A 25,484-nucleotide genomic window follows, 5' to 3' on the forward strand; every position below is an offset into this window, starting at 1 on the left:
AGAGAAATTAGTAAGGATGCACATACAGTATATTGAATAGAGGATAACTTCAATATAATGAATATGTCAGGTAACTAAAGTATTACATATATATACACGTCTATTCTAATCTACTGCATGGTAAAATGTTTCAATGTTCACATTTTTTGAAAGAAATTAATACTTGCATTCAGCAAGGATGCATTAAATTGATCAAAACTCTAAGAAAAGATTTCCATTTCAGATAAATCAAAGAATTCCATTCATCAAAGAATCCAGAAAATTGTATCACAACTGTTTTCAACACTGATAATCAGAAATGTTTCTTGAGCAGCAAATCAGCATATTAGAATGATTTCTGAAGGATCATGTGACACTAAAGATTGGAGTAATGATGCTGAAAAGTCAGTTTTGATGACAGGAATAAATTAATTTAAAATTTATTGAAATAAAAAAAACAGTCAGTCATTTTAAATTGTAATAATATTTCACATTATTACTGTTTTTACTGTACGGTTGATCAAATAAATGCAGCTTTGCTGAGCATAAGAGACCTGTTTCAAAGCATAAAAAAAAAAATCTTACTGACCAAACTTTTCCATTTGAATTTAAAACTTCTAGACTGGTCACTTCATGAAGATATATGGATAGTCGAATAGTTAAAAACATTAATCAATGTTTTGGTCTTTGTCAAACAGACTGTAGTTGCACTTGCTCTATGTGATGACAGCAGAAAGATAACAGCTCCATCCACATAAAATTGCCAAATTGGATTATTTTAATATGAAAATAAAGTGAAACTGGAGAGTGTTTATATAGAGTGTTCACATAGAAACCAATATTCTTGTAAATGGCTCTGAGGCTCCTGAAATGAATGGAAATGTCAGCAGAGGCTGACAGGAACTATGAGTGACTGGGACATGACTGTTTTTTGACAGTTTTCAAAAACGCAGGCCCCATGAATCTCGCAATGGAGATATGCAAAGCTTCATTTCTCACCAGCATCACCATTACAAAGCATCTCTCTCCGATCATCAGTATTATAAATTAATAACATTTGATTTATAATATCTATAGGCATTTATTGTCAGTATTGACATGTTAAAATGAAATGATCAACAATCATATACTTTTATATCAGTGCACCCATAGAAATCATATGTGCGCACACATGCTCTTTTTTAGCGAATCCAACAGACCAGAAAAGGCCCTTTCAGTCACATTCAGACTGGGCTGAACATTTCTTAGACTTGGACTGGAAGTTCCTCTTCCAGAAAACCGTCGATTGCAAACATCTCATTCAACACAAAAAAAAGAATTAAAAAAAAATGTATATCAAAATTGTTCAATTGGAGCTGCACTATTCTGGATGACCTGAGAACCACTTTTTTTTGTGTGTGTGGTTTCAGATAGAGATTCTACTGATTCTGAACAGACAGCTAAATAAAATAATGTAAATTTCTAGAGGTTCTGACAAAACATTGCTGCAGTCTATTCAATTGAATTAAACGTTTAATTAATTAGAATGACTATTAAAAAAATGTTTTGATTGAATGATCCAATGGCTCATTTAAAGACTTCACTTGTTTCATTCTGAATGAATCAGCGTTTTTTAAACGAATCTCTTAAATGAATGATTCAATGACAAAATACATTTTAAGTCACTCGCCTGTTCCACTTGTAACAATGCAATCGATACAATCGTTATCTGAAGTGCCATGTGTGGTCGATTTTCCCCCTACGCACCTGACTTAGGTTGAACCTGGTGTCCTTGACACCTGAAAATATTATACTCAGTTGAGTTACCTCTGAACGCGCGAGTTGATAACAAACTAAGCCGCAATCTAACCCCGCCTAGGAATCTCACAAAGAGTCGAACGACGTCTCGCCCCCCTATCGAACACCATCACTTGGTAGTAAGGTCTCTAGTGTTTCGTTAAATAACTTGTTCCCCTAACTAGCTTCCTTGTTTCGCAGCAATAACATCAGACAGACTTCAGCAAACGTCCTTCAAATGCTTTAATCACGGCCGGAAGAGATCCTGAGCAGTTCTCAGAGAATCTCCCCCAAGAAGAAGCAAGGCCGGAGGATCTCAGACAAATTCCATTGAGAATCCCACCAGCTAAAAGAATACAACAGTTTTTATAGAATAAGGAGGTATGGCAAAAATGTCATGCTGCATTACATAATTTCCCCACAATTTGATTGGTTTTCATAGACAAACCCTTCTGTTACTAGGTAAAGCAAACTTTGTTTTAATGATTACTTCATTGTTAATCACAAGGTCTAGTTTCAGTTCCCATATTTGTTATTTTTACACTCACACAACCAGAGTAAAAGGGGTATGGCAACACAAGTTTTCGTAAAAACGGGAACACACATAAAAGCATATGAATGTTTTTCCTGCAAGAAAAACAAATGTTAGTTATTAATTAAAAAATCTAATCACACATGTTACTTTCAAAGGGTGATTTGCTCTATTTTGATCGCTATCGTAGACATAAGTGTTTTTATCTGAAATATAAACTTTTATCCCAGTACTTCTGTGATAATTTGAATTATTGTAAGGCAGAAATAACAATTACGGTGTGTTTGTGAAGCTGTTTCATACCTAAACATGACACCTGCTCTCTATGGGCCAGCAGCAGCGTGAACACAGATCTGAATGTTGCGGTGTGTTTTGTCAAAGTTTTAATAGACACAGAAGACTTGTCATTTAGGAATAAGATCGTGTGGGTGTTTGAAATGAGATTGCATCTTTTAACGATTAATCGTGCAGCTCTAAGTTCAATCAAATTAAAAAATCAACTACTTTACGCAATATTTGTGAATGCCATGTATTTTTGTTCTTATTGCATTATCTTAGCAACATGCTAACTGAAATTATTCTGCATTTTATTATGTGTGCAAACATGGCCGCTCGACACGTGCACTAGAAAGTTTCATTCTTGTCCAGTGTCTGCACCATTTCTCTCCAGAAATTATGACCAATTAAATGTCTTTGTACTTGTTTAAACGAGCACTCACAAAGGTTATATAACAAAGAAATTCAAACCGTACATGCGAGCTGATTGAGCGTACATTGTATACGCATTTAAATAAAATCTGTCTATGCATGTACAGTACACACATACTACACTGATGATCAAATTTACGTCACACACACTGCACACATATGCTAGTGCAGGGGTATTCATTTAAAGTTCCAAGTCTCTGTATTTCCTTCCTAACGGAGGTCCGGACAATACTTTTTTGGAACAGTTATACATTTCCATCGGGGCAGCCGTAGTAATTTGTAAAAGAAAAAACGTTAAACACTCAAAATAGTCATCAAAGAGGAGATTTATTGGGCCCAGAGAGCCAAAGCAGTGATGTCTAACAATTTTTACCAATATTTACCAAGAAAAGTCAATATTTCTCCCAACTGGATATTAATATAAAAGGTTAGATCAGATGTTTTATCAGGCTATTTTTGTGTATGTATTTATTTATTAATTTAATTTTGACACCTACGTGTCTGGCACACAGAAGACCTTGGGACTGAGAATACATACTGGGGGTGCAGGTTTACCTCTTAAGGAAAATATGGACCATTTTTATACTTTGCTCAAAGTAATAAACTTCTAAAAACAAACAACGTACATAATCTGATAAGCAAAACTCTCATCATGAGCGCAAAATAAAGTTAACTAGTCTTCCCTTGCCATCTCTAAATAATTGAAATGCTCTTAATATGCTGATTAATCATGCTAAATATGGAGAAAAAAAAACAATGTCTAAAGGTGCCACATGTTCACTAAGCTGTCACAAACAAAGTAATCTGTATGACAGATAAAAATTATTGTATTTGCTGCATTGTCATTTTCTGCAGCGTTTTAGCAAAAATATCTATTTTTCGAATTATGTCCCGCGGTCCGGATGGAGCTACGCCCGCCATTTGAATACCACTGGTTTAGTAAATGCGAAAAAAAAAAAAAAGGAAGTATACTTTGGGCTTTAGTGGGCAGTGTATTTTTAACAGAACCCTTGTGTGATGAGGAGCCCAGTTAAAGTATGAAGCAAAGAGCTCATTGCAACTATAAATCCGAGGTCTCAGAGTGTGAATCTCTTGCGTGTCAAATGCATGTAGATTGCTGGAGAACTCTAGGGAGTAAATAATAGACTCACAATCTATATCTTAAATAAAGCCCGCATTTACTGGAGATTTCCACCCTGAGGGAGGTGAAAACACATGATGGAGAAACCCATCTTCAGACTACATCCACCATTCAGCTCTCTCCACCCATTAAACAGACAACTAGGCCAATCAATACAAGCGCCTGCCTGACCATGTCCTGCATGCTTCCGCTCGGCACCACGAGTGAGATGATGAAGGGAACACAACGAGTCTGTTAGCCAATACTACATGTGATGTGAGTAATCTAGCATGGGCCACAATGGTGAAACCGAGCAATTTTCGGTTGCACTTTATTTTAAGGTGTCATTGTTACAGTGTAATTATAGATTTAAGTATTGAGTAATTAATTAGGTAAAAACGACCCACTGGTAGGATTAGGATTTGGTTGAAGGTTAGTTGCATGTAATTATGCATAATTTACTGTTATTACTATGGTAAGTACATGTAACAAATGTAACAAGGACACTGTAAAATAAAGTGTTACCCAATTTTCTTATACTGTGCCTTAGCTGTTAAGACAGTTCGCAGTGTGAAACCCTTTCTGAAAACCTGTGCCTTTAAATTCATCCCTTTTAGTGCACTGTGACGGCAAATATTGCATTGTTTTTAGGCATATGGCCTTAAAAACGTCTAGCGACTTTTGCATTCTGCTTGATTCTATTCTATAACATTTTCATTTAGGTAACCAATTAGTTGACTTTAAAAAAAAATAAAAAATAGCTTTGCAAATCCCAAGAGATTTCTGATTAGCACAACCTTTGTGCCGATAGACTTAAACAGCTTTAAAATTTAGAATAACTTTTAAGCTATACCAGATCTAACGATGCTGCCTTTATAGCATTAGTTCCAGTGGGAGAAAAGCAGCAACAAAGGGAACACAGAACAGTAAGAGAACATGAAAGCTAATGCAGTGCATGGGGGAAAAAGTGAAGCAGAGGTATTGGGAGTCCCTGAGTTGAAAGCAGAACCTCGTCACTAGTCATGTGCACCTGCTTTTTGGTTTTGGAGCCTAAAAGCCTTGGAATCCCTGTAAGCCTAGAAAGAAGGCGAAATGTCTCTGATCAAAGTGGGTTCAACCTAGTACTCCAGAGAGCACCTGAGGTGTAGTAGTCTTTAAAATGTGGGCACTCTCTCTTATCGCAAGACATCATGGCCAAAAGCTTGTCATTCTGACAGTCACTCCCATAAACCAGGGACTCAACCTAAGCCTTCTGGAGTTTCTAGGCTAATCAGCAAGTTATCTCATACAGGCGTCTTCTCACATGATTGGCTCTTGTCCAACCATGCCATTCAACGCCAAGAGCCAATGAATAATCAGCTTTAGGGTCAGATTAGGCGGTTAATGCCACCTAACACTTGAACACTTCAGTGCATTGTAATAAATTATACAAGGCTTCTGGAACAAATGCAAATCAATTATTGAGCATTGAAACAAAGAATTATACACTGACAATCAACAGATTGACATTGTTATGACTGCAACATTTTTGAAGAATAAAAAAACAATACAATGAGGACAAAAAAAATAAACTTACTTGATCCTGTCGGCATCTGATAAGGACTCCTGTAAGAAAGAGCATTCATTTAGTATGTGCAAACTGAATATCCTCTTAAACATAAAATCTGAAAGATGTATATTACAATAAATATTTCACATATCCTTAATACCCACACTGCTGTATATTTCTCTTTTATACCAAGAGGGCAAACATAACATTTCCTCAAGACTTGAATGTGAACTGATCTTATGTGTGGCTGTAAAACAATAATATTTAAATGTCAAAGCATCCTAAAACAATGTTTTACATTATTGCACATATAGGAACATACAGTACAGTAAATAAATTAAAATGAGACCTACATTGTGGCATGCATCAATGAAATATTATGTATGTGTTAGATAATTCATCTCATAATTTCAATAAAAAGCAAGTGACGCAGGAGAAGAATTTGACATCATACTCGGTGCCTTCAGCCAAACAGGTCAATATGCACATGCCTAGTGAAGCTATGAAATTGGTCTGACATCCTGTTTTTTTTTTGTTTTTTTTTGCCAGCTAAATGTCCACCATATCCCACCGGGCAGAAAATGGCAATTTGTCTAATGTAGAGAAAGGTTGTAAACAACGCTGTTTGTTTAAAGACAAATTATGTATTTTGTTGTTGATGGATGAAAATCTCTGACAAATAAAACTGCACATAACAAAAGTTCATGAAACTGTCGCATAAGTAACAATTGGTGATGGGGGTTTTAATAAACGCTCATATTTAGAGCAAAATATCCTTAGGAAACGCCAGAACAGTGAGATGAGAATACTAGCCATGGCATTGATACAATAAAGGAAAAGATCAGCCAAATAATTTTGAACAAGTTAATTAGCCCTTAAGTCGTTCCAAACCTGTATGGCTTTCTATTGTGGAATACAAAACAATATCAGAGCTGCTCATTTCTAGGTTCTTCAATGCAAGAGTGGATTGTATAGTATATATGTATAGTATATTAGGTGGGGATAAAGTCAAAGAAATGTTGTCAATAACGTACCTTGATCTGTGATAATATAGAAAAGGCAGTCACTTGTGATAAAGGTGTTTTCTCACCCTCCACAATAATGGTGGGAATCTCACCCTTTGGCAGCCCTGATTTATCCATATTGTCCTTTTTCAGGGCTTTGCGCTCTACATGGGGCAACTGGTGGAGTTGAGGCTGGTGTTGAACCCCCCGTGGAGCCCTGTCATCCCCTTCAGAATCATTGCTGCCCCCCACCCGACTGTAAATTGGGCCTTCGCCTTTAGGACGGGCCCCTTCCCGTTGGGGATCTGCATGTTGCTTTCCTGACACTCTTTCTGGACTGTCCGCTGCCATGTGCCATATCTTGGGTCTTGCCTCCTTTGATTTTCTGCCGGCTCTGCTATGCCGGGAAGCCCATTCATCCCAGGGTCTGCACCGCTCTTGCTTTGTGTCATGATGGTCCTTGAATTCGTACTGTTGGGGATTGATGTGGCGTTTGGTTTGGTTCTCTTTTAAAGACATTGTTGAATCAGGAAGGTGTTTCGTTTGGTTCTCTTTTAAAGACACTGTTGAATCGGGAAGGTTCCCGCGCAGCAACTTTAGATTGGCAGGGGTCATCACCCGGTAGGTGATTTCATCCAGAAATTGGGAAAATTTGACCTTTTCCTCAAGAAGCTGCATCTTCCAATCCGGTGGCATAGAGCTGGGAGATGTAGATGATGTGGAAGTAGCACGTCCAGTGGGAGAGACCCGTACACCCTTTTCCCTGTCCAAGGACATGCTTTTGGGTTTCCGGCTACGTCCACGACTTTGCTTCTGGCCTAGCATCTCTGCCGACTTAGACTTACGCAGACTATCAGAAGAGTACACTCCCAACTGATGAGAGTGCTTGAGGATGCCCTTGGGTGGATGGGCATCCATCACAAATGCTACACGTGGTGGACACTGTTCTTCCCTGGGTACAAATATCTCCGCTTTCTCATTGAAGACTAAAGAGCGCTCGGCACTCCTGCTGGAGAGCGACGGAGAAGTGCCTCGAATGTAATGCTGGTAGTCTTCCGAGGAGGAGAGATCGTCGTCAGCAGAGAGCGCCAGTAGGTCATCACTACGACTGATAAAGCGATTCATTCTTTGTTGCCGGAGATGCTTGGGAGGAAGTCTCATGCCGAGAGAACCGTGGCTGAAGATTCGTGGTGGAGGGAGGACACTAAGATCCAAACTAGACAGGCTCGAGACATCCAGCTCGCTGTCAGATGCTTGCGACCATACGGGTCTTTCAGGGCATTGCGGGTAAGGGCCTGTAAATCGTGTACGCTGCAAAATAGGTGAATGATTTCGCGGGAAAATTACCTGGCAGGGGTCAGGCTGGGATGACGAACCAGGGTTGGCGGATGGCAAGGCACTCCCACTAACATCCTCTCGAAATACTGGAACAGAGTGGCGAGTCTCGCGGTGCTGCGGAGGTGCCTTTCGGTACGGTTTCCGGGCGGGAGCAGCGCTCGTCATTCTGGTAGATCAGTGTGTTTCCATACACTGTCCGTTAGTCCTGCCGAGAGAGAAGCGTGAGAATCCAAAGTAGCAGTAGCCTTCAACCCTGTCCTGTGCAAAAAAGACTGTCCCTATCCTCTCTCTCTCCAATGTGCCACCCTGCCTCTTCCTCTCTAAGCGGCAACGTCAAAAAAGCAGTTTGAATCAATAGGCTTTGATCAGCACCACTGGGCAGTTAAACACAACAACCAATAAAAAACAGCTATGGATGTAAAAGACAGCACGAGTTGATACAGGGAAAATGAGGGGCAAAAGAGCCTCAAACCACCACCAAACATCCGTCTATACTTCTACTGTGAAATAAGGTGTTTATCATAATCTGTGTAGTAAATTGAGGAAAGATGAGAATGGGAGAGGAAAGACAAAAAGAGATACTGGATACAGGGTGTTTTAGAAACAAATATAGAGGCACGAGGGTGGGAGGGGAAAACGTGGACTTGTTTTAAAGCGGGTGATTGATTATATGTTGGAGTGTGTTTCCAATAGACAAACTGTTAAACCAATGCCTGCATGACTCTTATTGATCACAGGAAGCTATGTATAGAATTGGAAAAGTGGGTGTGCGGTTGGGATCCAATCACTTACAGAGGCACATAGGGCTGACCCCACGGTATATTCACTGTCATTCAAAATCGGTTTCAATTTAAAATACTCAAATTCAATTCAAACAATACTAGTATTCCCTAAAGGAGTGAGGCAAATTTGTAATAGATAGACGAACTTTGCAATTGGAATCCCATCCGATTTTTTAACACAAGATATTGAAATAATTATCAACTGGTTTTTGGTTGTTCCCAGGCTGCTAGAAATGTCTCATTTCCATACAATTTTAACTCATTTACTTACTTTGGTAGAATACCATAACTAAAGCAAAATTTCTTATTGCACTGTCTGGCAAATCTTCATTACACTTTCTGTGTAAAACAACAGTTTATATTATTTAACAGCTTTTATTAATAATAGTTGATAATAGCTCCTGCCTGAAGTACTGCTAGTATCTGAAATGAACAAAGGTGCGGATCACAAACTGCTCAGTTCAGCCACTATAGTAAAAACTACAGAGATCTCAATCCTGTACAAATCAGTACAAGTCGTCCTATGTTAATATTTGTAAATGTTGTTTAGAAATCTAATCCCGTTCAAACAGCGCTAAAGTTATCCAGCAACACCATTAGATTGTAAGATGAACCCAGTGTGATCCTGCTAATGCGCAGAGCTGCCAAAAACGTCTGCTGCAAAACAAGCTTCTGTTTAAGCACTTGCAGAAAGTAGGTTAATAAAAATCCTTACCCTGTAGGTCCAATTTTCACATATTTGACCATTCGATATAATCTTGACATGTGGTTGCTTGAGGCACTATGCACAAAACAACTTTCTGGGCGAGTAAGTTTGAGCCGCTCAAAGAAAGTAAAGTTTTAGATCACTTCCTAAAGTATCGTCACTGCAACCTGCATTGACTCCCTGTAATCAGAGCGCTACACGAGTGCATAACACATAATAGCAGGCCATGGTTAGCACTCAGATTCTCTCCACTGCTTCCTGGGTCACACTTTCCCTGCAGGAGGGCTTTCTTCATTGGTGTGGCTATTTTTAAAGTTCCTGACTGGTAAAATGGTAAAAATGAAGGGAGAATTGGCTGGTGTGTCACAGTGTGGTGCCACTGAGAAATCAATGGTGTTCCCTGCGCATGCTGCTAATGTGCTGCGAGGCAAAGGCTGGGACACACATATATACGCACACGCGCACGTGAGGGGGTCACTGCCAAAATGTGCCACTTATTGGCAGACTGATTTTCTCTCTTGACGTCATCCTCTACCCACAATGCAAAAACACACCAGGCCTACACAGACAAACACAGCAAGCAGAACTAAATGTGTTTGTAAAAGCCGACTCAAAAGACTTTGAATTTAATCAGCAATCCAATCTGAACTGATAAAGTTTCACGCAAAGTTCAACAAGATCTTATCCTCTTATCTGAACAGGTATCTTATCACTCAGTCTGTCAAACGTTGGGTCTTTAAGTCCCCCTGTGGTGAAAATCAAGTTTTTAATGTGGTGTCTATCAGCGGATCCCTAATGCCTGGGATTCGTAAACGACAACGGGGCGCGAGATTCGCAAGATTCGATCGCTTCATCTCGTATAGCGTGTCATAGTGGACGACAACCGACGTCACGTCTGCGATGCTTCACGACATCACCATAAAAAGACTAGCATGTTTAATTTTTTTTCCGGTCAGAGTGAGTGAGTGAGTATGTGTGTGTGTGTGTGTGTGTGTGTGTGTGTGTGTGTGTGTGTGTGTGTGTGTGTGTGTGTGTGTGTGTGTGTGTGTGTGTGTGTGTGTGTGTGTGTGTGTGTGTGTGAGACGGCAAGCAACGTATAGTCTGACATGTTTCTTGTCCACCACAAGCCAATATTTTAGGAGTCAAAATCGTGTAATCTGACAGAGTGACTATCGTAACAGACAAAAAAATCGTGAAAAGCGTCAAAGATGTCACTGTAGCCATTCACAGACATATATGTTGAGCGCATGAACACAGTGGCCAATCAGAGGCGTTTAAGAATCCGTTCAACAGCGCTCAAAACGCTAGAGGGAAATGCTGGTATCGGCACGTGTTTAAACTTTTAGTACCAACTTTGTACCGAAGTCGTTACTTTTGACAACTCTACTACCTTTGAACCAATCCCGTCAATGTGCCGGCGAGCTTTAGCATATCATTAACAGCGAACTAGCAGGGGAGTCTCGAGTATGCCAGGTTATCCCGGTATATTGTTCTGATGATATGAAAAATCAGGTTGATTTAGCAATATAGCGGGTGTGTGATGATTGCGATGTCATGATGAACTATATACCTTCCTCCACTGACGTTCTGAGTTGTTCAAAGCGTTTGTGAGGATGCTGGTTTTCAGAAGGCAGCTGTCTGACTCTGAGATGGCGAACGGGAAGATAGTTTGTGTAACATTAGCAACACATTATTAGCGGTTTGATAACATAGTCAAGCAAAAGGCTAATCATATTAATTACCGTTATGTGTCTGACGTTGTAAAGAGCGATACCCACTGTGTCCTCAGTAAGTTGGCCGAGTGGATCTCGGAGCTGGTGTGAGTGAGTGGAGGCGGGGCATTCAAAACGACTTTTTCACAGACTAATCAACAATTCAGAGAGAAAGAATTGTTTCTAATAGGGCTGGGCGATAATTGTTCAAGTTTATATAAATCTGTATTAAATCAAAACACAGAATCCCCCACAAATTAAATGGAAACAGAATTTAGGGAAAAATGTAAAATTAAAAAGGGCCCAAAATTAAAAGGTATCTACTCTGTGGAGATTACATGTTTACATTCATTTTCAACGTCTAACAAATATGTGGAATGTCAAATGATACGGAAAAAAATATTGTGATAACGTTTTTGGCCATATCGCAAAGCTCTAAATCTAAGACAGAATAATACAACTGCGTTTTGTGAGATTCTGGCAACTTGTCCTTTTTAAAACAGCTAAATCCAGAATAAAGGTTTCCTTGTACCCTCTAAATTTTACAAGCGTTTAGGGCAAAAGGCCTGAAGCTTTTGTTGCTAGTCACGCAAGGGCTGAAAAAAAACAAAGCCTCAAAGATCTAGTGGGAAATTTCTGAGGGGCAAAAAGCTGAGTCAGGACAACACTCCTCAAATGCTTCTTGAGATTTAAAACCAAATTGCATGTCATGGGACAGCTGTTGGTAACAGGCCAACACATATTCTCAAAGATTCCAACCATCACCTGTGATACTAACAGGTACACAACTGCTGTTCAACGGAAAAACCGTGACCAAACTATGCCTGACGATGTGCCTCATTTTAACCAACATGCTCTCAGATGTGTGTGGAACTTCTCGCACCACTTGATTGTGCACTAGAAGGTGTCTGTTGCTGTCTAAGGGTGATTCCTCTCTTTCAGAAGCTAATTAAAGCTGCTTTCAGACGGTTTTAAACACCGCACACCTTAAAAGGCCTCACAGCTGAGCCTTCTATTTGTCATGCCTGTACTAATGACTGTGGCTGAGGGTTACAGCTTTATGTGAACAGAAGGGATGGAATTACAGCACATACTGACCTTCACACCATCACATGCCCACACAGATGCTGCATAGCTTCATTTCAGAGGAGTCTGACATTGTACAGGCAGATGTACACTTAATTAAGCTGCTTTAATTAAACCTTCCTCGGCACCACAGATAAATCAGGTCTCGAAGTCAGATGTGCTCCAATTGTGCATTTTGATATATAAAAAAATTAGAAGCATATAACATTACTACTAGAACTGGTGGGTACTATAAGGAATATCAATAATTTATGTATTGATGTATTTATTATTATTTTGGAAGCAATGTAAAATTAACTTTTTTTTTTTGCCCAGTTTTCTAAAGATGCTAACGTTCTCATATGAAGTTGTTAGACAAGAGAGATCACACTTTTTTTTCCTGCGTTTGCTACGCATTGAATATGCATGCAATATTCAGTGTTGCCAAATTAAATAACACCAGAATAATCCTCACATACTGTACATAAAGTGATTATTTGATATGTAGGCAGCTCCACATTGCTAAATTTGATCATGTTGTGTGACTTTCAGAGATTCATATTGTAACTATGTTCCAGTCAAATATTTATGATACTTTTCAGAGTGTGAGCTGCTGCTGTATGTAGTTTTAACCCATATTCAATAAAAAAATAAGTTTTAATTAATTACCCTAGACAACTGTTGCAATTTTGCCGGATTTTTACTGGATACCAAAAAGTAGAAAAGATACTTTTGACATTTTATATGGAAGCTTGTTTCCGCCACAGAATAAAAAAATAAAAAGGTAATTGCGCCTTTTTATCTCACAATTCTGACTTTTTTTTCCTCAGAATTGCATGATATGAACTCGCAATTGCGAGTTATAAAGTCAGAATTGCGAGATGTAAACTTTGCGACTTTATATCACGCAATGCTGACTTTTTTTCTTGCAATTCTGACTTTATAACTCGCAATTGTGAGTTTAAATTTCGCAATTCTGTCAGAATAAATAATAATAATTCTTATGTCAGAATTGTGAGATATAAACTTGAAATTGCAAAAAAGTTTATATCATGCAACTCTGAGGAAAAAAAAAGTCACAATTGTGAGATGTAAACAGTTGTGAGATAAAAAGTCACAATTATCTTTTAAAATGTTTTAGTCTGAGGTGGAAACGAACTTTGTTAATTCTGACATTATTTGTCATGCTTAAAAACAACAGTGTTTAATATTTTTCACAAAGCGTGAGAAGTCTAGATTGCATAAGTTTGCATAGTCAGACAACAGGACATTCTGCAGTCTGCATTGTTTTGTGAAGTGGCCACTGAGCCAACGTGACGCCCATTTCTGGCACCACACACACTTCAGCTTACTGTTGATTCAGACAGAGATCATTCTCAGTTCCCTGATGACTTGCATATCAGATGATACAGACCTAGTAAAACAGCCTGGTTAAATAAACTCAGCTTTTTAGAGGACAAGCAGAATGTGTCATCCTGTGAGCCTTGAGTTGTGTTGGGATTTGGTCTTGGTCTAGTTTTTGTACCTTGCCAGGTTTAAAATTAAATGGTGTTGTTCACAACCCATTATAATTCCATAGCAACAAAATGAACACTGCAACAATAGTACAATATTAATTTATATATTATTAATGTGCATTAATAATTTAAAATTGTGATAAACTAATAGTTCTTCAAATAAATATTTAAGAATAATATGAATTTATACTATTATTATTATTATCCAGCTAGTGTGTGTGTGTGTGTGTGTGTGTGTGTGAGAGAGAGAGAGAGAGAAAGTAGCACCTGTATTTTGCCATGGACAATAATCAAATATGAACTACAGTTTAGTAGTCATTTTGCAAAAATATCCGACAGCTCAACGCCACTACTGACTAGTCAGACCTAAGTATTTTAGAACCAAGCTCCGCAATAAGACCAGGAATGTGTTATGTGTATTGAAAAAGTAAAAAAAAACGTTAAAGGAGCACGCCGACTTTTTTGGACTTTAGCTTATTCACCGTATCCCCCAGAGTTAGATAAGTCCATACATACCCTTCTCATCTCCGTGCGTGCCGTAACTCTGTCTGACGCACCCACCGCTAGCCTAGCTTAGCACAAAGACTGGAGGTAAATGGCTCCAGCTAGCATACTGCTCCCAATAAGTGACAAAATAACGCCAACATTTTCCTATTTACATGTTGTGATTTGTATAGTCACAGCGTGTACAAATAACAGGGTCACATGAGACACAGCCATCTTCTAACCGTATACATACTGGGAACTATATTCTCAGAAGGCGAAGCACTGCTACTTCTGCGGAGTGATTTACTCCAACTCTGAGCGAACTCTCTGCTCCTCACCACGGGGCTTCTCAGGCGCTGCGAGCAAATCACTCCGCCCAAGTAGCAGTGCTACTATACCAGTGTGTTTATAGTTAGAAGATGTCTGTGTCTCATGTGACCTTGTTATTCGTACACGCTGTGACTATACAAATCACAATATGTAAATAGGAAAATGTTGGCGTTATTTTGTCTCTTATTGGGAGCAGTCGGGCCATTGAACTTTTTTTTTTTTTTACAGATCGGGCTTTGGTCGGACTCGGGCTCATTTAGCTTCTCTCCTTTCATCGCACCCATAATATATGTGCAGAGCGCAGGCTATTGTATGAAATATTGTTATATTGGTAATATTACAACTATGCAACGCAATATGCGATTACGCGAGTAACGTGACGCGCGTGCAATGCATTAGGTGACAGTTGACCATGCAGAGCATCAGGGAGAGGTTGGAGCGTGGGGAGTTACTAAAAGTTCCCAATACTTCAGCAAAAACTGCATTTTGAAAGAGTTTTGATTTGATTACCGAGCCTGAAGCCTTAAACAGTGGATGCTATTCTTTTTCTTCACAACACTCGCGAATAAACAGGGAATGATGACCAGCTTCTACATGTAGCCTACTCAGTTCAATGGATTTTTTTTATTTATTATATTTTTATTATTATTTAACGTTAGCCAGTTGGCAAAGAGTTCTTTCAAACGTTGTTCTTCAGTAAAGTTACTTAACATAAAAAAAAAAAAAAGGTAGGCCATAAATCTTTATTTACTGCTGGATCACATTTGGCTATATAATATTCTCTACTGTATTAATATTTGTGGGCATAATTGTCGGTTTTGGTAGTTATGTTTGAGGCCTATAATAAAATTGTACCTAGTAGCGTGTGTGTGTATGTGTGTGCGTCTAGCAGAGACAGCGCGCATCAGAGAGCGCGTGTCAGAGAGAGCTTAGAGTGATATTGATGTTGGTCTCGGGTCGGGTTCGGGCTGAAAAATTGCAGACGCTGTCGGGCCGGGGCCGGGGCCGGGTTAGGGCTTGAACACCACGGGCCAGGGCTGGGTTAGGGCTGGATTTTTTGGCACGTGCAGGGCTCTCTAAGCAGTATGCTAGCTGGAGCCATTTACCTCCAGTCTTTGTGCTAAGCTAGGCTAGCGGTGGGTGCGTCAGACAGACTTACGGCAGGCACGGAGATGAGAGGGGTATGTATGGACTTGTCTAACTCTGGGGGATACGGTGAATAAGCCAAAGTCCCAAAAAGTTGGCGTGTTCCTTTAAGGCCCTGACAGGACTTTAAGCGAAATCGAAGAATGAACTGGTGGCGAGTCATTTCCAACAAAATCAGGCCAAAACATGTTTGTTTTTGAAGTTTGAAACGGCTTGCCAAAGCGAACTTTCCAGAAAAGTTCACTGGCTGGTTAAACACCTTCAAACTACCATTGGTCCGTGGCAAAAACACCCAATAGCTGGGTGTGGCTCTGAGGCTCCGCCTTCTTTGACATGGAAATCTTCTCCAGTTCAGTCCGTCGAGGTCAGGCGTCCGTGAGTGAAACATGAGCGCACTGCAGGAGCTGCTTTATAGTAGAAAATGAAGATGTACTTCTGATGAAATGAGCCTGACACAGTTTTTTCATGTTTAATACTGTAAAACTGCTTGCTTTTAAACTATCTATTGTATAAAGTGTATAAATAAACGTGACGTGACTTGACTGGAGAGCCGAATTGCAAAGCTTGTGCAAACATATCTATATCGCTACATCAGATGCTTTCTTAACTGCTGTTTCTCACCGCTGTCATTTTTGTGTGTTTATTTTGTTATTAGGAGGAAAGCGTGCAGCACATATTTACATATTCAACTAAACATTGCTCTCAGCTAACAGTATATCGCTGGTCATATATTTCAAACTTCTTTTTCCCCCTAAGGGAAGAATGAAAAATAACTTGGGTGGGAGTATATCGGGACCTTTAGGTCGAGTAACAGACAGCAAGGTGTGAAAGACAGACAGAGAGAGTTCATGGGAAAAGGAAAAAACATCAATTTTGTTGAGGAAAAAAACATTTCCCTCCTGGAACAGCCAATCTCAGTAAATCTCTTTCATCATGCCTGAACTGAAGATGACTGTAAGAGAACATCATGAGACACAACTGTGTATCAAAGAGAGCTCTGTAGAGACGTCATTTTCCAATTAGAGCTATTTCTGGAGGCCGATTGTCAGCAACGCAAGACAAGGATGCACAAACACAACAAATTATTTAGATTGTGTGTTTTCATACCCGAAACTGGAGTTGGTTTCATTCAGTGGTGTCCTCATTCACAGGTTCTCAGGCCCAGAGCGTCTCTGAAACACACATTTGCTTGGGTTACTGAAATGCGATTCGTCACAGTTTTGCAACATGATCTAGGAAGAGAAAGAAATTTAAAAATAAATATCAGCATCAAAACAGGACAAGAATTGAATCTAATCAAGAATTGAATCCATCTGGTCAGAAAATCCTGACATGCATGTGAATAATACAAGTGAAATTTATTTATACCCCAAGGGATTATACAAAAAAATAAATAAAATTGCACTGAATAACTACCAATAGACTGTTGAGATATTGATACAAAATGCAAACCACAAGGTAGTTTTTATGTAACCGCTCTAAAATGAATTCAAAAGGTTTTCTTTAATCTTCTGTTACAGCCCTTCCAGCCAATCAGATTTAAACATTTATTTGCAAAAAGTGAAATCTAGAGGGGGAAAACAAGGACTTTATGCTAAGAATGTTTTTGAGTGACAAAATAAATTGATTAAATCACAGTTTTCCGTTGATTTATTGAAACAGACAGTTTGAACTGATTGGCAGAAATGAATCTCTAATGTCGTTTTTTTGCAACAGAAACACTATTTAAAACATTTGCATGCATAATCCTGAAACATTCCTGAAAGATTTCTGCTCAATAGTGAAAAACATCACATTAGCATCTGGTTTATAAATTCACAAACTTTGTAAACGCCAAGTGAACTCCTGCTTTTTTTTTTTTGGTCTGCCACGAGACACACAAGTTATATTAATATTAATAATATCAGTCGGCGCGTTCACTCAGAAATCACCTCATTCAGTCACAATTGTTCTTCTTTGCCTAATTAACACGGAGACTGCTCATTAGCCGCGTTTCCACAGGCCTCCTCCCTCACACTTACACAGCAGAATAATGAACTCCTGCACGCCACACACACGGTGTGCAAGGAGGAACGACATGAGAGTCATTACAGCAAATTACTGTATAGAGTGTCAGGTCACTGAAAAAAGGGACAATTTGGTTATATATTATGGAAGGTAAAGCCTGTAGATAGAATGATAACTGGCACATTCTCAGGGTAAAAAGCAATAATATAAGTTTAGATAAAGGGCACTGCACCATAGTAGGTTTTTTTTATCAAATATTACAACAAAAGGAAGTACAACATGGAATTTAGGCAATGTGCCATTTTCCTTACATAACAGAATGTATAAAAATAAAATGTTCAAACGGCACTGGGCTCTCTCTATTTGCCCAACACTGAGGAAAGAAAACACAAACTCACAACTGACCTGATTTAGTTTCTTAAAATAACTCAATATCTTGAATGATCTGTTCAGATTATCAGTAAGTAACAACATTCTACTTCAAAATTTCACACTTAATTCAATGTATAACTTGGAGTTTCTTTTAACATTCATAGTTTAGTACATGAAACGGGCAGAAATCTTTCTCCATGTTCTGCCATTTTTATTTGTTTTTCCATTACTATTGGTCACACTTTACATGTGTCTGTGGATTTTGCAAATATTTAACCAACGAAAAAGGGCTTGTGACTGAACCTCGTCACTCCATTGGATCCTCAAACTGTCAGTCAAACCTCATAACTCCGCCCACCTCTATCGTGAATGAAATGTTGCACAAATTTTGGACCGTTTGCAATGTAAGGTAAAATAAAGAATGGTAGTTTGAATAAGAACAGCACTTTATTTACTCTATATACGGAAAGTATTCAGACCCCCTTAAATTTTCCACTCTTTGTTATATTGCAGCCATTTGCTAAAATCATTTAAGTTCATTTTTTTCCTCATTATTGTACACACAGCACCCCATATTGACAGAAAAACACAGAATTGTTGACACTTTTGCACATTTATTAAAAAAGAAAAACTGAAATATCACATGGTCCTAAGTATTCAGACCCTTTGCTGTGACACTCATATATTTAACTCAGGTGCTGTCCATTTCTTCTGATCATCCTTGAGATGGTTCTACACCTTCATTTGAGTCCAGCTGTGTTTGATTATACTGATTGGACTTGATTAGGAAAGCCACACACCTGTCTATATAAGACCTTACAGCTCACAGTGCATGTCAGCGCAAATGAGAATCATGAGGTCAAAGGAACTGTCTGAAGAGCTCAGAGACAGAATTGTGGCAAGGCACAGATCTGGCCAAGGTTACAAAAAAAATTCTGCTGCACTTAAGGTTCCTAAGAGCACAGTGGCCTCCATAATCCTTAAATGGAAGACGTTTGGGACGACCAGAACCCTTCCTAGAGCTGGCCGTCCGGCCAAACTGAGCTATCGGGGGAGAAGAGCCTTGGTGAGAGAGGTAAAGAAGAACCCAAAGATCACTGTGGCTGAGCTCAAGAGATGCAGTCGGGAGATGGGAGAAAGTTGTAGTAAGTCAACCATCACTGCAGCCATCCACCAGTCGGGGCTTTATAGGCAGAGTGGCCCGACGGAAGCCTCTCCTCAGTGCAAGACACATGAAAGCACACCTGAAGGACTCCAAGATGGTGATAAATAAGATTCTCTGGTCTGATGAGACCAAGATAGAACTTTTTGGCCTTAATTCTAAGCGGTATGTGTGGAGAAAACCAGGCACTGCTCATCACCTGTCCAATACAGTCTCAACAGTGAAGCATGGTGGTGGCAGCATCATGCTGTGGGGGTGTTTTTCAGCTGCAGGGACAGGACGACTGGTTGCAATCGAGGGAAAGATGAATGCGGCCAAGTACAGGGATATCCTGGACGAAAACCTTCTCCAGAGTGCTCTGGACCTCAGACTGGGCCGAAGGTTCACCTTCCAACAAGACAATGACCCTAAGCACACAGCTAAAATAACGAAGGAGTGGCTTCACAACAACTCCGTGACTGTTCTTGAATGGCCCAGCCAGAGCCCTGACTTAAACCCAATTGAGCATCTCTGGAGAGACCTGAAAATGGCTGTCCACCAACGTTTACCATCCAACCTGACAGAACTGGAGAGGATCTGCAAGGAGGAATGGCAGAGGATACCCAAATCCAGGTGTGAAAAACTTGTTGCATCTTTCCCAAAAAGACTCATGGCTGTATTAGATCAAAAGGGTGCTTCTACTAAATACTGAGCAAAGGGTCTGAATACTTAGGACCATGTGATATTTCAGTTTTTCTTTTTTAATAAATGTGCAAAAATGTCAACAATTCTGTGTTTTTCTGTCAATATGGGGTGCTGTGTGTACAATAATGAGGAAAAAAATGAACAAATGATTTTAGCAAATGGCTGCAATATAACAAAGAGTGAAAAAGTTAAGGGGGTCTGAATACTTTCCGTACCCACTGTAAAGGCTAATGTTTAATGTATTTGAGGAACGGAGAAGAGAATCTTAGCATTGGTCGTCGAGTCACAGTCAATACTGTCTGAAATATCCTATGCAAAGCACTTCGTCTTTATTAACATGAGATATTGACCAAATGACAGAAAAAAACTAAGCGCCCACATAGCCACAGTAAACGTTATAATCTGTAAGTTGATGAAAACATCCTGCGATGCATCCTCAGATGCGCCCGTTCTAATGACGGACAGAACACTCAAAGTCCTGTAGTCAATAATTGTATCCCTTAAAACTCATCTTTGATCATCAAAATGAGATCTTTAAAAGATTTTCCTAGAAAAAAAATGTCTTCATGCCTTAAAATATCTTGAATGTAACTCTACACCCTTGCCTCATTTAGAATACGCGGTTCTATGAATATGCAAATGAGCCGCGCCTCCACTCACTCACTCACTCAGCTCAGAGATCCACTCGTTGATGATCACACATTGATCTGATTGGTTACAAGGTAGTTTGTGACGTCAGAAACACCAGCGATTTCAAACCGTGTTCTTGAGACTGTCTTTGGTTCACTGCATTTTATTATCTATTAAAAACACCACATAGACACATAAACAACATTAAAAGCTGGATTTTCACCACAGGGGGACTTTAAGTACGTAATTCGCTGGTCAATCACCTCGTAACTCCATTAAATCCCCCCGTATTTATTTATTCATTTATTTTATTATGATATTTTACGCTTCCAATATTATAATGAAGGTTTGGTCCGTTCACCCTTACTGGCTAATTCAACTAAACACATTTTGCTTGTGTATTTATTACTTCTGCAGTTTTGTTCTTCCAAATTCATTGTGAGTTTATTAAAAAGAGCGAAAGACTATTACTGTAGAAGACAGCATATCCTGTCTTGAATCTTCACAATCTCAGGGTTTACAAAATATGTGCCTAAAACTTGCTGTGTATGACTTTATAACATTTAAATGTTTTGCATTTGACACTTTCACTGCGTATATTATCAGTATGTGAATAGTGAACTCATGACCTTGGCACGGTGCCATGCCCTACCCATGAAACACTGCTGCAATGCCAAAACATTCCCAATGTAATTACATTCATCAAGGAGACTGTAAATTACCCCTGGAGATGTGTTCAACTGTCAGCTGGAAAACATTTGCTCTCCCTGACCTGAAAGCATGCAATATTAAAGTACTGTTATAAAGGTGTTTATTCTTTTCCAGCATTCAGAGTCGTCTGATGTGGACGAGATATGGCTGAGAATATCAAACTAGAGGCCTGTGGCAGTCAGCCATTCATGACAGTCAGCTTCTGCTGTGATACCGAGACCCATTCACCTCCACTTCCCTCAAACACTCGCGCTTTATCTTCTCCTAAGAGACAAGGACAACCGCTGAACAAAACAGCTCTTATGTGTCATCATGGCTCAGAACACTATTGTGTTTATTAATAAATGACCCTGGTCTTATTGTGTACTAAAGTTCAAAGTACTCTCAAGAAAGAGTTTGTTTTCATAACTGTTCATTAAAAATGAAAAACACTCTGTCCCTGTCTGTTGACGTAACCTAGGCTGTAGGGAAGTAAAATATTAACCGATAACGTCACGGCATAACATGTTTTTAGCCCTTCACAATCCAGTCTAATCTTGTCCTGCCCTTAATTATATCCACAGGTAAACATGTCAACCTTGATGCTAACTGAAATTAAATGGCTTTTAACAGCACAAAAACATGTTATATTGTACACTACTGTTCAAAAGTTTGAGGTCAGTAAGAACTTTTTAAAGGGTAACTAAACCAACTTTAAGATAATGATCTGTAAGAATGGGGCTTTATTAGTGCTGTTCATTGATTTGAGTAACTTTTTTGACATTTGGGTATAAAGTGTTTTAATTCTACAATATATGGTGTAAAAACATCTGAGTGCTGCCCTCTTCAGGTTGAACGGTGGCTACTGCGTGACGTTAGCAGGTTCCAGCTCACCACGCCCTTGGTACGAGCAAGCGTAGATTTATCTGTATTGAGTACAGTGGTCAGGAGGGTACGTAGGTGTAGTGTTGCTGGTTGCAACAGCACTGCTGGACTGCATAGCTTTCCAGCAGACTTGGAAATCAGGCGCCAGTGGTTGCATGCACTTGGCCTGGAAGACCGTGAGTTCCCACCTAGAGCTCAAGTGTGCAACCTGCATTTTACGCGGGATTGCTTCTCCAACGCAATAGAGGTGGAAATGGGCTTCTCCACACAGCTCGCGCTGAATATGGGTTGATATGTCTTGATATGAGTGATCATATATATTTTAACCACAATTTATGGTTAGGCTAAAGTTAAAGGGATACACTTTTTTTGGAAATAGGCTCATTTTACAACTCCCCCAGAGTTAAACAGTTGAGTTTTACCGTTTTCGAATCCATTCAGCCGAGTTTCTGATATTTAGAAGAATATCAGTAACCAGACAGTTTCTGGTCTCATTGACTTCCATAGCATATATTTTTTCCTACTATGGAAGTCTTGAGGGGTGGTGTGGCGCAATGGATAAGACAAATGCCTTTGGTGTGAGAGACCCGGGTTCGAATCCACTGTGAGACACCAATGTGTCCCTGAGCAAGACACTTAACCCCTAGTTGCTCCAGAGGCGTGTGACCTCTGACATATATAGCAATTGTAAGTCGCTTTGGATAAAAGCGTCAGCTAAATGAATAAATGTAAATGTAAATGCAAGTCAATGAGACCAGAAACTGTCTGGTTACTGATATTCTTCTAAATATCAGAAACTCGGCTGAATGGATTCGAAAACGGTAAAACTCAACTGTTTAACTCTGGGGGAGTTGTAAAATGAGCCTATTTCCCAAAAAAGTGGAGTATCCCTTTAATCCTCTGGGGTCGACAAATGCGCCGGCGCATTTTGCTGGATTTTTTTCACATAGCGGCAAAATATGAATATGCCTACAGAGAGCGCCCGCTATTGACATCAACTCAATAAAACTCATCAGATGCATGTACTTTACGTCACTCTCCATTTTAGAGTCTGACAGCGGGTCTCAGGTGCACGCCCCCCCAGCTCAGCCCCGCCCTCGGTTCGTCCCCTCTATCTCCGATGGGGTGGGTGGAGTCAGGCTCTGACCAAGGTTATAATCGTTAACGAAAACGAACGAAAAAACGAAAACTAGGTGGGAAAAAACATTGTCGTTAACTGAAATAAAAATAAAAACGAGGCATTACAAAAAACCGATAACTACCTAAAACTGTAATGTGTGTTTGGCAAAACTAACTAAAATAAAATAAAATTACAGAGTAAATGTCCTTAGTTTTCGTCTTTGTCAAGGTCTTTCATTTTTTAATGCTATTTAAAACACGCAGCGTATTCATTCAGCTGCATTTCCTTTCCCCATGCGTCTCTCACATGCGCGCACACACACACACACACACACACACACACACACACACAGCCCCTCCCCTCCCCTCCGTGCACCGCGTCTCCATGAGAACGAGTGTTCGTTCGACGTTGAAAGCAAGTTCGCGAAAGGTTGGTATCTCTATCTCGTGAACACCTTTACACAATCACACATTAAAAAGTGGTATAAAAATATTTTAAATTCTGAATATAATTTTGTCAGTGTGTTAATGTCGACCCGAGAAGCGATTGCGCCTTCTTTAGAAAGTTAACTAGTCGCAAGTTTGAGGTAAAATGCACTTTTTGGTTGTGGTTGTCGATGTCAAAACACTATATAAGCTATGATTCAAATATTAAATAATGTTATGTCATTTTTTTTACTTTTACACTGAATGTTTGCTGCTTCAATCCAGATGACTAGGCTATTGGCTGTATAGGGAAAATTTAGTATAGGGTGTGAAAATTGTACAGCTGTGGTATTTGTATAGGGTGTGAATTCTGTATAGAAGATGTGTAGATTTTTGGTACGGCGTGTGGATTTTGTAAGAGGTTAAAAGAATTTCAATGGGGTGTGAAATTTTTTCTAAAATTGTATGATGTTTTTGTTGAGTTATTATTACACAATACTTTTTCCGACCTTTTTGAATCTTGCCCCTGACAAATAACCCAAATTACAAAAAAAGACTAAAACTAACACTAAAACTAATAAAAACTAAACTAAAACTAAGCATTTTCAAAAAATAAAAACTAAACTAAACTAGCAAACCCACTTTAAAAACTAATTAAAACTAAACTGAATTTGAAAACAAAAAGTCAAAACGAAATACAAATAAAAACTAATGAAAAATGCAAAACTATAATAACCCTGGCTCTGACCAGGGGTTTAGTTACCCTTTAGTTAAGAAATGAATACTTTTATTAAGCAAGGATGATTTGATGATTTTTCAAACAAATGCTGTTCTTTTGAAATTTCTACTCTAATCCTGAATAATGTATCAATGTTTCCACAAAAATATGAAGCAGCACAACAGTTTTCAACAATAATAATCAGAAATGTTTCTTGAGCAAATAATGCTGAAAATTCAGCTTTGATCACAGGAATAAAACACATTTTAAATTATATTACAGCTTTGTGCAGCCTTCTTTCAAAAACACTTTATTTTTTTTATTTTTTTTATCTTACAGAGTCCCGACCCAAACTTCTGAACAGCAATGTAAACAAACATGCCCACTTTTGACAACAGAAGAACAAATAGAGAAACACAAGCCTGCCAATCCTAGCTGGCAGGATAACCCTCGATACAGGAGTCAGGCATTCACCATCACTGTGCAAAAACACGGACGGTAGATCAAATGATTCAGGGATCGTTATTCAGGCCAACAAATGATTCAGTTTGCTCATCGACTGCTGCAACACTCAGTAAATGAGAAATTGAGTGATGAGTAGAAGAGAAAAATGGCAATTTGCCTTGTAGCCCAAATTATAAGTGTGCTGAAAGCAACGGTCTCGGAGAAATGTTACGAGGTCCTGTGACAATATGCCGAAACGTATTCTCTATATGCTGATTTTGAAATCTGCAGAATGGATTTAACTCCTTTACATATTTAACGAGCAAAAGCTGATTCAATATCCGACACCTTCAGCCCACTGTCCAGATGACGGGTGTAAAATGAGTGTCAGATCTGTAAGATTTCCGTTCAGTCTGCAGTCTTATCATTCATGGTGTAATTTGCTTGTCTTGGAGCATGGATTGGGGACTACAGACGTTGGACAGTTCTTCTTGGCCTGGCGCCTCCTGTTGCGTGACTAGCAGAGATGATGAATCAATCAGGTCTAGACTAGCAGAATATTCAATGATACTCTCCTCTACCTGTTCTTTCAATAGA

At 39.2% G+C, this 25,484-nt stretch overlaps 2 protein-coding genes across 4 annotated transcripts in view; both read right to left on the minus strand.

The window, feature by feature from the left end:
• Window positions 1–25,484, minus strand: part of LOC311279721 (tight junction-associated protein 1-like) — a 111,998-nt gene that overhangs the window by 40,682 nt on the left and 45,832 nt on the right. For 2 of the 3 annotated variants that reach the window (XM_084391404.1, XM_084391406.1), the window contains 3 exons: window positions 16,858–16,922; window positions 8,016–8,211; window positions 5,692–5,720 (listed from right to left, as the gene is read on the minus strand). In XM_084391404.1, the coding sequence (XP_084247530.1) occupies window positions 5,692–5,720; window positions 8,016–8,171 (185 nt within the window). In that variant the 5' untranslated portion in view covers window positions 8,172–8,211; window positions 16,858–16,922. Of the gene's footprint in view, window positions 1–5,691; window positions 5,721–8,015; window positions 8,212–16,857; window positions 16,983–25,484 lie in introns of all 3 variants that reach the window. The other variant, XM_084391405.1, reaches the window with a different exon arrangement.
• On the minus strand, window positions 6,145–7,990 carry LOC311279724 (uncharacterized protein). The gene has a single exon (XM_084391412.1). The coding sequence runs from the start codon at window positions 7,827–7,829 to the stop codon at window positions 6,687–6,689; it is 1,143 nt and encodes a 380-aa protein (XP_084247538.1). The 5' UTR covers window positions 7,830–7,990; the 3' UTR covers window positions 6,145–6,686.

Source organism: Rutilus rutilus (genome assembly GCF_951802725.1).
Source record: "Rutilus rutilus genome assembly, chromosome: 20".
NCBI classification, from domain to species: domain Eukaryota; kingdom Metazoa; phylum Chordata; class Actinopteri; order Cypriniformes; family Leuciscidae; genus Rutilus; species Rutilus rutilus.